Here is a 12,891-nt window from a genome sequence, read left to right as displayed (position 1 = left end):
ACTGCTGGCTGTCCTAAGTGGCAACACCGACCACAGACAGCTGCAGAGAAAAGGAAGTGGCACATGGGGTGTGCTACCACAGGCCCGAAAGGGAGCAGTGACTGCACTGTCCCCCTCCACCCCCGCCCTGTGGTCTCCTGTGCTCCGTGCCACTTCCTCCTCCCCACTCCTCTGACCTGTCCCCTCGCCCACATAGACTAACGCAGCCTTGGTCAGAAGTAGCCTCACCTGGCTGGTGAGGCTCAGTGGATTGCGTTTGGCCTATGAATCAAAGGGTCGCCAGTTCAATTCCTAGTCAGGACACATGCCTGGGTTGCAGGCCAGGTCCCTGGTAGCAGGGTGCACCAGAGGCAACCACACATTGATGTTTCTTTCCTTCTCTTTCTCTCCTCTCCTCCCCTTTGTCTAAAAATAAATAAAATATTTGAAAAATACTTTTAAAAAAGTACATTTGAAAATCCAAGCTCTTTGCTATCTGTTTTCAGATCCCAGACCAGGCTCGAGTTGCTCCTTCTTCCTCAGACCCAAAGTCTAAGTTCTTCGAGCTAATTCAGGTAAGTGTGGTATCTGGCAAAAATAAAAAGAGAGGCCTACGTCTACATGTGGAAAGTATCATTGCGACCCCAGATGCCTGGCCTCCAAAGGGTTTGTGCAGGCACCACCCGGTGCCAAGGGGCCAGGCTGAGGGGCAGCCTGCAGCATGGAGTGTTGAGTTTCCCAGGAGCCCATCAGGCTGTCTAAAGACTTTTGTCCTGAGATGTGCTGTGTTCATCATTCCTGCCGCCCAAAGGATGGTGCAGACAGTCACTAGCAAGTGTAGGGTCCCGTGAGATTTGCCTGCAGGGGAGACATTAAATGTGGGGTGATCTTGGTCTGGGGAACTGAGCAGGGGGCCAAGGAGGGGCTGCCAGGAGAGCTTTGCAACGGGCTCCCTGACCTATTTCTGGTAGGTTGGTCCTTGGATTTCTTCTGCCTTGTTTCTTTCCTACCACCTGACTTCCAGCTCTTCTCTGGGTTTCATTTAAATCGGGCCCAGATCATGGGCCATTGTGCTGGTTTTGAGAATGAGTTTGAAGCCTCATGTGTCATGTGTCCATTTTTTTGAATGGGGTGGAGATATCACTTAAGTGCTCTCGTGTCAGCTGCTGGTGAGTCCTTGCCTTCAGTTTTATTGAGGGGTTGGCTTTTGTATTCTGGTGACATTTGCTTATAGCTCAGGTAAATTGATCTGTACTGGAGGCGTGGCGTTGTTTCCTTTCCCAGCCTTCCGTAATAGGTCCTAAAGGAACACTCCAGGCAGATGGAACTAGCTCCCAAGAAGTGCTTGGTTAGGGAGAGCAGGGGTGCAGGGGATGGTTCAGAGAGCAGGCGCTTCCTGTCCTTACCTCTCCCAGCCTGCCCCCACCCGTGTACAGGCACCCATACTGAGTGCCTGTCCCTTCCCCCAACCCAGCCGTGTTTTCTCTGACCCGGGGCTGCAGGGCACTGAGATTGACATCTTCAGCTATAAGCCCACGCTGCTCACCTCCAAAACCTTGGAGAAGATCCGCCCAGTGCTCGACTACCGCTGCATGGTGTCTGGCAGTGAGCAGAAGTTCCTCCTTGGCCTGGGGGTAAGTCTGCAGCTGGCTTCCTACCCAGTGATGGGTGGCGGAACCTTGCCTTTTGTCTGGGAACCTAGACAGCTGCCTGCCCGACTCAGTGCATGTTCTCTTGGCACTGAGGAATTGGGGCTTTGACCCCAAGGAGGTATTTCTTGAAACTTCCTTTTCTTCCTCTGAGTTAGCCAAGTGTTTTCATTATCTCATTTATTTATGTATTTGCTTATTCATCTCTGTGAATTGCTAAAGGGAATACTGCCTTTTTTCTTGTGATACGGAACTTCCAAGGCTAGTAGGATGGTCAGTGGGCTAATCTGGCTTGGGCCAATGTAACCATTTCTTTGCAACACCACTGGCATCCCATTTCATCACTTCCGGCAAAGCCACTACCTGTCTTCAACTCTGGGGCCCTAGGAATCTAAAATGAGCTGAAGGAAAGCCTTGACGGTTCTGTGAGTTACTTGATTGGGTCATCTCTGTGCATTGAGGGCCCTGGTGGGCCTGCTAGGTATTTTTTAGCTGCTTTTTTATTTTATTTTATTTTATTTTATTTTATTTTATTTTTATTTTTAATATATTGTACTTATTACGCCATTACAGTTGTCCCATTCCCCCCCTTCATTCCCCTCCACCCTGCACACCCCCTCCCCCACCATTCCCCCTTTAGTTTAAGTCCATGTGTCACAAGTTCTTTAGATTCTATATTTCCCATACTATTATTGCCCTCCCCCTGTCTATTTTCTACCTACCATCTATGCTACTTATTTTCTGTACTTTCTCCCCCCTTCTCCTCCTCCCACTCCCCTGTTGCTAACCCTCCATGTGATCTCCATTTCTGTGACTCTGCTCCTGATCTAGCTCTCCTCTTAGTTTGCTTTTGTTTTAGGTGTGGTTGTTAATAACTGTGAGTTTGCTGTCCTTTCACTGTTCAAATTTTTTGTCTTCTTTTTCTTAGATAAGTCCCTTTAACATTTCATATAATAAGGGCTTGGTGATGATGAACTCCTTGAACTTGATCTTATCTGAGAAGCACTTTGTCTGTCCTTCCATTCTAAATGAAAGTTTTGCTGGATAGAGCAATCTTGGTTGTAGGTCTCTGAATTTCATGACTTGGAATACTTCTTTCCAGCCCCTTCTTGCCTGTAAGGTCTCTTTTGAGAAATCAGCTGACAGTCTGATGGGAACTCCTTTGTAAATGACTGTCCCCTTATGTCTTGCTGCTTCTAAGATTCTTTCCTTCATTTTAATCTTGGGTAGTGCAATTATGATGTGCCTTGGTGTGTTCCTTCTTGGGTCCAACTTCTTTGGGATTCTCTGAGTTTCCTGGACTTCTTGGAAGTCTATTTCCTTTGCCAGATTAGGGAAATTCTCCTTTATTATTTGTTCAAATAAGTTTTCCACTGGTGGCTGTCCCTCTTCCCTTTCTGGTACCCCTATAATTCGGATGTTGGAAGGTTTAAAGATGTCCTGGAGGTTCCTTAGCCTCTCCTCCTTATTTTGAATTCTTGTTTCTTCATATTTTTCTGTTTGGTCATTTTTTTAAGATTTATTTATTTATTTATCTGTAGAGGGGAAAGGAAGGAGAGAGGGAGAGAAACATCAATGTATGGTTGCCTTTTGTGTGCCCCCTGCTGGGAAGTGGCCTGCAACCCAGGCATGTGCCCTGGCTGGGAATCGAACCTCAATTGTCTGGTTCTGAGGCCCGCACTCAATCCACTGAGCTATACCAGCCAGGGCCTGTTTGGTCATTTTTTTTCTTCCTTCTGGTCCACTCCCTTGATTTGAGTCCCAGTTTCCTTTCCATCACTATTGGTTTCCTGTGCATTTCCCTTCATTTCACTTAGTTTAGCCTTCATTAGTTCCTCTAATTTGTGACTAAAATCAACCAGTTCTGTGAACATCCTGATCACCAGTGTTTTGAACTGTGCATGTGATAAGTTGGCTATCTCTTGGTTGCTTAAAAGTATTGGCTCTGGGGTTTTGAGCTGTAATTCTTGAGCCATAATGTTTTGGTCTGTTCACGCCTGTTATGTATGAGGGGCGGAGCCTTAGGTGTTCACCAGGGTGGGGTGACCCAGTTGCTGGGTTGTGACACTGTATGTGGGGGCAGGGTCAGAGAGGGACAATGGTGTTTGTTCTGCTTTCTCTCAGATTTTGGTCCCCTCTGCTGCTTCCCGCAAGCAAACCAGGCCCCCCTGGTGCTGGTTCCCGGATGTGTGGGCCTGCGTACCCTCCAGGACCCTGTGGGTCTCTCTGTTGAACTCTCTCTGAGCCTAGGAGCCTCTCCCTGCACCTTGACCCTGAAAGTTTTTCCAATTGGTGCTTTTAGGCTTTAATTCCCCTCGCTGGGACCCTAGCTTGTGCAGTCTGTCTCACTGCTTGCTCCTTCGCCTGGTTTATCTGAGTGTGAATGTGTGACTGCAGTTAGCCAGCCACCTTGGGTACCCACTGGGTTCGCCCATTGCCACCTCTGGAATCTGCCAACCACTGCCTGTGTGCCTGGGTCGGTCTGGCCACTTTTTCCTGCCTGACCCCGCTCTGAGAGCCACTGACTCCGCCCCTCTTCCTGGCCAGGCTGAATGGTTCGTTGTTGTCGGACTTCTGTATAGTTCAATTTTCTGTGTTTGGTTGCATCTTTGTTACTAAAACTTTGTTGTCTTTAGGCTTAGTTGTGCGAGGAGGCACAATGTTTCCACCTACGCCTCCATCTTGGCCAGAGGTTGTTGATTTATTTTGTGATGAGGGATAATTGCTCTTTCTTTCCACTCTGAGTTGTCTCTCTATATAATTTTCTCTTTGCTTTCTCACTTTCCTTGTGTCTTCTCACACTTTATCCTCTGCTTTCTGGATCCTTTACCAAACCCACCTCAGTCTAAGGGGGATATGCACTAAGCTGGATCTTTCTTGAGAACCACTATTCGTGGACCTTGGCCTTTTGAATGCTGCCCTGGGTCCATGTACGTCAGGACTGAGTTGATCTCTACTTCTCTCCCGCCGAAGCTGTGGAAGATAACACTGTCTTATCGCTGAAGTATATAACAGACTGGTCTCTCCTAGACATTTTCTTCCGACATTTCCCAGCCCCATGAGCTTATAGCCACCAAATAAAAGCCATTTTAAGAATTGAGCCTCTGATCCCTCAGTCTCCATGCCTGTCTGACCCAGCCCTTCTTTCTGCCCTTAGAAGTCACAGATCTACACGTGGGATGGCCGCCAGTCAGACCGCTGGGTCAAGCTGGACCTGAAGACAGAGCTACCCCGGGACACTCTGCTCTCTGTGGAGATTGTCCATGAGCTGAAAGGGGAGGTCAGAGGTTGTTCTGCTCACGTGTCCTGCCCCTGCCAGCCAGGAACCTGGGGCATAGCTGAGTCTGGCCCTTTTCCCCCTGAGTTAACTGGGTTACATTGTATGTGGTGCTTGATAGGCCCAGGGCCAGGGTAAGGCTTGGGAATTACTCCTTGAGCAGTTGCCATGACATATTCAGGTAGGAAGGACCACAGTCTCCAAATGTGAAGGAGGAGACCTCTGTCATCTCTGTGCATCAAGGGCTCTGGTGGGCTTACTAGGTATTTTTTAGCTGCTGATTTAGTTTTTGACCAGAGATCCCTTGGGAAAGAAGCAATTTTCTCATGAGATTTGGCTGTTAACAGCCTTACGGAGGACTCTTAGAACAGTCAGTAGGAAAGTCTGGCAATAGTGGGGGGCCAGGCCCTTGGCTGGAGCACCATGACAGCAGCTTCACTGGGTTTGAGATTCAAGGAAGCTCAATACCCAGAGCCTCAGATCTCTGCCTGCTCAGAAGCCTGGTGCTGAGCTCAGCACCAGGCTGGTGCTGAGAATTCAGCAGGGAGGGGGGCAAGAGAAATAGCCCGTGTTTAGAGCCAGTCCCGTTCCCAGCTATAGGTAGAATGGTGGGCAGAGTGGTCCCAGGCCAGTCCCTGGCAAGGTGGGCAGTGTACTTGTCCTTCTAGGGGAAGGCCCAGCGAAAAATTAGTGCGATCCACATCCTTGATGTCCTCGTGCTGAATGGCAGCGACGTGCGGGAACAACACTTTAACCAGAGGTCTGACCTGGGCCCTGGGGGAGGGACATGGGGTGGGCCAGGGCACCTCTGTGGAAGCAGCCCCTGAGGCTTCGCCACTTACCCAGGCCTTCTGTGCTTAAGGACGTCCTTAGTTTTCCTTCTCCACCCATAGCTGGTTTCAAGGGCAGCGTGAGAAATTGGTGTTGGCACTTCAGACTTTGTTTAAGCCTTGTTGGTCATCGATACCAGCACAGTCCTATGTTGCTACAGTTGTTCAGATGACAGGTGATATTTGTGTTAAGGTTGAGAAAGAGGGTCACCGTATAGGGAGAAGGAGAGTCTTCTTGGAAGAACATGTCTCATGCTTGGTGGTTCCATTTAAGTTGGTTCATCTGGGCCCCACAATTCCCATAGGGGCACTTCTGTTGGAGGGTGCACGCCTAATCAGTTGTGAAAAAGGAGGGAGGGCAAAAAGGAGGGACGTCTTGTACCACCCTCCTCCAGTAATGTTGACATAGCTCCTAAGTTGGGTCATCGAAGTGAGTGTGCTGCAGTGTCTATGGTCTGGGGTGAGGGAGCAGACGCGTACAGTAGGGGTGATGCTGGAGTTCTGGAGGAGGGGCCTGAACGCAGCTGCAGGCGCACTTCGGGAGCACCATCCAAGCCATAGCAAAGTCAGAGCTCAGCATCCAGAAGTGGAGGGCGCATAGAGAAAGACACTAGTGGAAAAGGGCAGGGTAAGTCTCCTGGGGCGCACGAGCGCTGCCTCGGAGCAGTGGCCTACTTCTTGCTGCAGTCAGGAGTGTTCTCGCACGGGTGCTGTGAGAGTGCCCTGGGGCGGGCAGGGTGCTGCTGGTGGAGGCACCCTTGCTCGCGTCTGAGTGATTCTGTTTGGATTGTAGAATTCAGCTCGCTGAGAAATTCGTGAAAGCTGTTTCCAAGCCTAGTCGGCCTGACATGAATCCCATCAGGTAAACATACCATCTCCTTCCCAAATCCCTGTCCCCTTTGCTTCTTTCTGGCCAGTGTCTCCTTCCTCATCCTGTCGGGGAGACCAGGTGAGTTTGGTGATAGAGATGACTGCCCTTGATGAGTGATTTGTTTGGGGTGCTAGGTAGATGGCTTCTTCACCCCAGACTAACTCCCCATCCCGACTGTCACGGTGGGGGAACCTCCACAGGAGAGTCATTCCTAGTGGCTAAGGTGTCCTCATTTAAGACGTGCTTTTGAGAGCTCACACACCTCTGCGGGTCCCACGTTCACCCTTGGGTATCATTAGCGTGTCGCCTGACGTTTCCATTTTTTTTCTGATGAGAAAGGATCCTGAGGAGTGGGATCCCTGATGCTTGGCGGAAGGCCAGGGTGCGCTGCCGTACTAGGCTGTGTGGAAGTTCAGGGCTGAGGGAGGAGGGGGGTGAGGACAGTCAGGGAGCAGGTGGAGAGAAGACTTCTCGTGGCTGGGCTGAGGGCTGAAGCTATTACCTGAGGTTTCATAGGGCTAGAGACTGAGATGTCTATATTTTATCAAAATCATTTTTATTCTTTTTAATGTGAATTTAGTTAAAATTAAATCCAGTAATGAAAATGCATTTTATAGATGCCTTCTGAAAGTCTAAAAGCAATTTCTTCCTGTGCTTGCAAATGCCCTGTCTGCCTGGCCCTGGGAGGCAGCTCCCAGGAATTCTGCCTGTGGCCTGGTTGCTGGGTCGCTGGGGACCTTCCCAGTGGCAGTTCCCAGGGCGAGTTCAAGGGCCCCCAGAGGTGGAGGGCAGGGCATCAAACAGGAGCCCTGCATCCTGGTTAGGAGTCCCCCTGCCCCCTATGGTAACAGACCTGTTAGGACTATTTGGAAGTAACTCTGCTGCAAAAATGTCTAAAACCCACGTAGTCAGATGTGGCCAGGAGCCTGGACCTTGGTGTTCTGGCCTCCGGCAACAGTGATGACACACTGGGGTGGGATGCTGGCAGAGACGCCTGTGCCGCCAGCCCTTCCACTCGCTCCCGCCTTCCCTAACCACAGTTGCTTTCCCCAGTTCCCCTTGGTAGGCTCCAGGGGACTCTTGGCAGCTCTGACACCTCGGGTTTGTCTGTGTAGTGCAGCAGGCTGGGGGCAGAGAGCAAGGACAGGCATAGCCTCCCGCCTACCAGCTGCTGCCTGGACAAGAATGTGCCCCCAGGAAGCCCTTGTCCTCTCCCTGTCCCTCTCCCTGCAGGGTGAAGGAGGTGTACAGGCTGGAAGAAATGGAGAAGATTTTTGTCAGGTGAGTGACTCAACCAAGGCAGCTCAGGGTTTGAGCGCAGTTAAGATGGGGGCCATCAGTGTCCAGGATTCACTGTTTTTTTTCTGTAGAGGTTGTTTGGGGTGGGTGGTAAGTTGGCCCCTGCAAGCTGCCTTTACCCCCAACCTCCCTTGCCTTGTGCAGCGAGGTTCCACTGCAGCCAAGGCACCCCCCACCCTCTCCCCCGGCCGAGAGCTGATTCAGCACCCTGTCAGGAGGGAAGCAGGCTGGTGTGCGTCAGGCAGAAATACGGGCTCATTGATGCTGTAATAGTTACGATTGTCCCTGCGAGGGGCCGAGCAGTAAGCTGCACGAAACACTATAAATCCCAGCTCCTGGTGCTGACAGAGAGATTGAGCCTGGAGGGTTAGGGGGCATAACTGCCTCTTCAGATTCTTAGCCATGCGGGGGTGGCGGGGATCTGTGGGTCCGTCCTAGGCTTGCGCTGCCGCCTCTATTCTCCATGCTCTCATGTTAACTCTCCATTGGCCACGGTGATGCCATGGGTGGTGGACTGAAGACCCAGTGGTACTCAGAGGCGCTCAGGTCTTACCCTTGCCCTTACTGGTGTCACCCTGAAATACAACAATAGCAGTATTTCAGGGGCATGTTACTCCCCTGCCTCCATTACTCCGTTGGGAGTTCAGCGCCTGAGCCTGATTTCTGAAGGCAGCACTGCACGCACTCACTTGCAGTGTGGCATGGAGCATTCACTCATGTCTCTGTCTCAGTTTCTTACGTTGAACTGCTAGTACTTTGGTTGCTGTGATTTTGATAATAGCAAGGGGCTAATGTTAGGGCTTTCTCTCTCTGTCGTGCACACGCACTTCCTGTTGCACACCTACGTGGGGACATCAGGTTGGAGATGAAGATCATCAAGGGCTCCAGCGGCACACCGAGGCTCAGCTACACGGGGCGGGACGACCGGCACTTCGTGCCCACGGGCCTCTACATCGTCAGGACGGTGAATGGTGGGTGATAAGCGACTCTTCTCTGTCCTTGCCCCTCAGTCCCATTGACTGGCCCAGACCCTGCCTAAGCCAGAGCTAAGGGTTCTCTACGAATATGGGTAGCAGCCAGGCTGGCATTTCTTTGAGATGCCTGGGGCTGGGGGGACAGTTGTGTGCCGAGCCTCTTCCGTTCTTCGGCAGTTAGGTTGGGGCGGGGAAGAGAGGAGCCCAACTCGTTCATGCACATGGTGTCCTCGTGGCGGGAAGAGGATTTCTCAGCAGGCAGCGGCAGATTCAGAAAGTCAGTCTCGGACAGTGCACCCCTGTAAAAGCCTTCTTCACGGTTCCACTCTGGTTGACAGAGTTGTGCTCCGTGCTCCCTCTGCCAGGGTCCTGAGTTGTTGGCAGGATCAGGTGGGGTTGTTAATTAACAGTCATTCTTCAGGAGCCCCTTTGGGCTGGTAGTGAAATCTGCATCCTCACAGGCTGGTCTCTGCCTGCACTTTGGGGGAGGGGGGTGGAAGAATGGGAATGGAGGAAGGCACACCCCTGCTTTGTCCTGACCTATTCCCCGTGGGTTTGTGTCTTCTCTGGGCTGCTGCTCCTCTTCCTCCTGTCAGAGCCATGGACTATGAGAATCAGCAAAAGCTTTAAGAGGAAGTTCTTCTACAACAAGAAAACTGGGACCTCTACCTATGAGCTCCCTCCAGACTCCATTGCCCCATTTCAGTAAGTAGCCCTCCTCCAGGCCTGCCTGTGCAGGGGCTCCCCTGAGCAAGGGCCTGGGTCCTCCCCACAAGGGTGCAGAGGGCAGTCCCCTCCAGGGTGTGGCTGGACCTGGGTAGTAAGCAAGTTCAGTTAAGAGGAGTGACGCCAGGACCTGCTGTGACAGTTGGGAGTCCTGGGTGGGAAGGGCCCCACTTAGGCAGGGCATTGGCCCCACGGAGCAGCTTATGTACAGCTGGCCTGGTGATGGGAGCGTGGCTGAGTACCACAGCGCTGCCCCTTGAAACCGAGGGTCCTAGGTGTCCCTTCTCAAGGCCCAGGGTCCATTTGCCAGATTGTTGGTCACAGGTTTCAACAGCTACCAGTAGCCCTAATGTGCCCAAGATGAGCCATTGACAATAATTCCTGTCACCACACGAATACTATTTATTAGACCAGCACAGACAGGTGAACCAGGAGTATCAGTAATTGTGAAAACCCAGCTGGGTGCAGTCAGTAAGTGGCAGCTGTTGGGAAAAGCTGGTTTGAGGAGGTGAGGAGCTGGAACCTTCTGGGGTTTTGGCTGCCAGAGGAAAGATCCCCCCAATCCCAACTCCTGCCCCCTCCTGGCCACACAGCAGGAGGTGAGGGGCGGGCGGGGCAAGCTAGCAAAGCTTCGCTGGCATTACAGCCTGAGCTCCATACCTGTCTGGCCCCTGCCCTGGCTCTGGCAAAATTCTCTCACAAAACCAGTCCCTGGTGCCAGAAAGGTTGGGGACCATTGCCCTAAGCCAGCTCTCTGACCTCCTTTCTCCTTCTTAGCATCTGCTACTATGGCCGGCTCTTTTGGGAGTGGGGCGATGGCATCCGTGTGCATGACTCCCAGAAGCCCCAGGACCCAGACAAGCTGTCCAAGGAAGATGTCCTCTCCTTCATCCAGATGCACAGCGCCTGAGGGCCCAGGGACGCCCACCCCTGCGGAATGCCCTGTTGTGTGGAGTCAGCGTGCTCTGCCTGGGGCACACAGTCACTGCAGCCTGGCCATGAGTGGGTGGTCTCCTCTCCGTCTCCCCTGAAGAGTTCAGTCGGGGGCCTTCTGAGGACACTCACAGGTTCCTTCTTGGACACCTTTTAGACTTCCCTCCCCAGAGACCTGCCTGGGAACCGTCTCCCATGCCAGGACTCAGCCTGAAAGATGCTGCTCCTGTGGCGGGTTTGTGGTCAGGGCCCAGGGTACGTGGGGCTGGTGAGGGACTTGTTGGAGAGCCCAGGGCCTTAGCTCTGCTGTTTTCTCCTGTATCCTGTAGACTCACTTTTCTGAGTTCCATGCACTGCCCTGAGGGCAGCCATTGCCCAGCTTTGCCCAACTTTTTACTGGGCCAACGCTGAGTGGGTGAAGGCCCACTGTCGCGAGCTGGCCAGGAGCAGCTGCTGTACAAATCAAGGTTTTGTTTCTTTGAACTTGCTCTGTTTTGATGCCAAGTTGGAGATTTTCTTGTCTCGTCCCACACCGTCTTGGTCTTTCCTGGAATTCTTCGCAGCCTAGACCTCTGACAGTCCCGCAGGCCGGGAAGGGAGGTATGAGGGCCCCACGCCCCTGATACCACATCAGGATGCAGGTAGCACCCCCTTTGGTAGTGTGACTGCTTCCTTGGGTGATAGAGCCTTCCCGGGCCCTGTCCCCTTTGGACCCGAACCATGGACAGCTGTGGAAGGGGAGGATCCTCAAAGCCCTGCCTTTCTCTGTGGCCTCACCTTAACAGGTGTGTGTGGGGGTGCACCCCACCCTCTGGCAATTGTGACACCCTAATTTGCCACAGCCACCTTGTACCCTTCCCCCTCTTTATTCCCCAGTAAGGGGGTACAGTCACTCTGTCATTTTATGGTCACTATTTTCTCTGTGGTGGTGGAGGGGGAAGAGGGGAAGCTAGGCAGTAGCTTTGGGTGGGGAGGGTACCTGTCAGATGTTTGCACAGGCTCCCTAGGGCCCCATCCCAGTGCTAGATTGGTTTCCATGGAGATAGGGCACTGAGGCTTCCTGTGAGGTTGCAATTGGCTCCACCTGGGTGGGGCGGGTCTCCAGCCAGTATCCAGTCCCCCTTCCCCCACTGGGTTGGCAGAGCACTGCTAAACTGCTGTCTTTCCACCCAGTTCTAGGTATAACAGTGTGTCTTGCAAAATCTTGGATCATTAAAGATAAACATATTTTTAATTGCCTGTGTGGCTCTGTGCTGGGGCTGCTGCTGATTGTCCTTGGTACTTTGTGGTCTGGGACTGGCTGGGATAAAACAGCTTGGGCTGAAGGTGAAGGGGAGAAAGCTGTGCTGGAAGAAGAGAGGGTTTGTTTAATCAGGGCCTTGTCCAAACGCAGGGCTCCCAGAGCTGCTGCTTGCTGCCAGAAAGGGGCCCAAGGAAGTGAGGAAATGATGCAGCTCCTGTTAGCAGGGACTGGAGGATGAATGGACCCACAGCCCAGCAGGGTGCAGACACTTTCCCCCTTACAATAATCACACAGCTCTGGTGGCACTGTGACAATCCAGGATCAGTCTGTGTGACTAAAATATCACAGGTGTCAGACCAATTAGTGCCACTAGACCAGAGGGAGGGAGAGATGGTTTCGCTGACCCATAGCCAGCATCCCTCCTTCCTTCTGCACTGGGTGCTGTGCTTGGGGCAGGGGACATGCAGGTGCTGGCAGCACCTCCCAGTCCATTCCAGTCCAGTCTCTTCACCAGTTCCATCACCAGTGCTGGTTTCTTCCTAGAGCCTGCCTGCATTTTGCTTGGCTCCTTCACCCTGGCCTCAAGGGTCCTTCCCCAAGCTCCCAGGACAACAACTTTCCTTCTTTACTTACTTGGGGAGATCTCAGCTCCTAGGCCTTTCACCTTTTTGGCTGCCCTGCACTGCTCTGCTTGCTCTAGCCTCCCACTCCAGACTCCTGGCCCTGGGCTGGGAGTAGGATTAGGGATGTGCTCAGGGGCTATATGAGATGTCTGTGTTTGCGCCTCCGGCCTCCCCCTCCAGTGGGCCCCGCCTCTACTGCTGCTTTCCCGCAAACCCCACCTGATTTACTGGCCACTGTCATTATAAGTCTGTCTGGTCATTACCGTGGCTCTTGTTGCCCACTCACTCCACCAGGCCTCACCAGCTTGCCTGCCTCTTGAAGATGGATTAACTCCTTGCCTCCACAGGACTGCCACACGACCACTTCAAGTCCCCAAGTTGCCTTTTGCAGCATAGGCTACATTTTTTCTGCCATAACTACAGGCAGTGGCACTGATTAGAGAGCAAGGCACCGTGTTTGGGGGGGTGAAGGGGTGGACACACGGCA

The 12,891-nt window shown here is 52.4% G+C and overlaps 1 protein-coding gene across 4 annotated transcripts in view; it reads left to right on the top strand.

Moving 5' to 3' along the window:
* The window catches only part of CMTR1 (cap methyltransferase 1), a 46,955-nt gene extending 35,183 nt beyond the window's left edge, over window positions 1-11,772 (top strand). For 3 of the 4 annotated variants that reach the window (XM_037146212.2, XM_037146208.2, XM_053671081.1), the window contains 9 exons: window positions 486-554; window positions 1,482-1,613; window positions 4,786-4,908; window positions 5,574-5,665; window positions 6,529-6,597; window positions 7,840-7,887; window positions 8,764-8,876; window positions 9,476-9,584; window positions 10,383-11,772. In XM_037146212.2, the coding sequence (XP_037002107.2) occupies window positions 486-554; window positions 1,482-1,613; window positions 4,786-4,908; window positions 5,574-5,665; window positions 6,529-6,597; window positions 7,840-7,887; window positions 8,764-8,876; window positions 9,476-9,584; window positions 10,383-10,515 (888 nt within the window). In that variant the 3' untranslated portion in view covers window positions 10,516-11,772. The remainder of the gene's footprint in view (window positions 1-485; window positions 555-1,481; window positions 1,614-4,785; window positions 4,909-5,573; window positions 5,666-6,528; window positions 6,598-7,839; window positions 7,888-8,763; window positions 8,877-9,475; window positions 9,585-10,382) is intronic. The other variant, XM_037146211.2, reaches the window with a different exon arrangement.
* The last annotated feature ends 1,119 nt before the right edge of the window (window positions 11,773-12,891 follow it).

The sequence above is a fragment of the Artibeus jamaicensis genome, unplaced genomic scaffold, assembly GCF_021234435.1.
Source record: "Artibeus jamaicensis isolate MK-2021 breed Jamaican fruit bat unplaced genomic scaffold, CSHL_Jam_final contig_1803, whole genome shotgun sequence".
In the NCBI taxonomy this organism is placed as follows: domain Eukaryota; kingdom Metazoa; phylum Chordata; class Mammalia; order Chiroptera; family Phyllostomidae; genus Artibeus; species Artibeus jamaicensis.
This window is presented reverse-complemented; position numbering and strand designations above follow the sequence as displayed.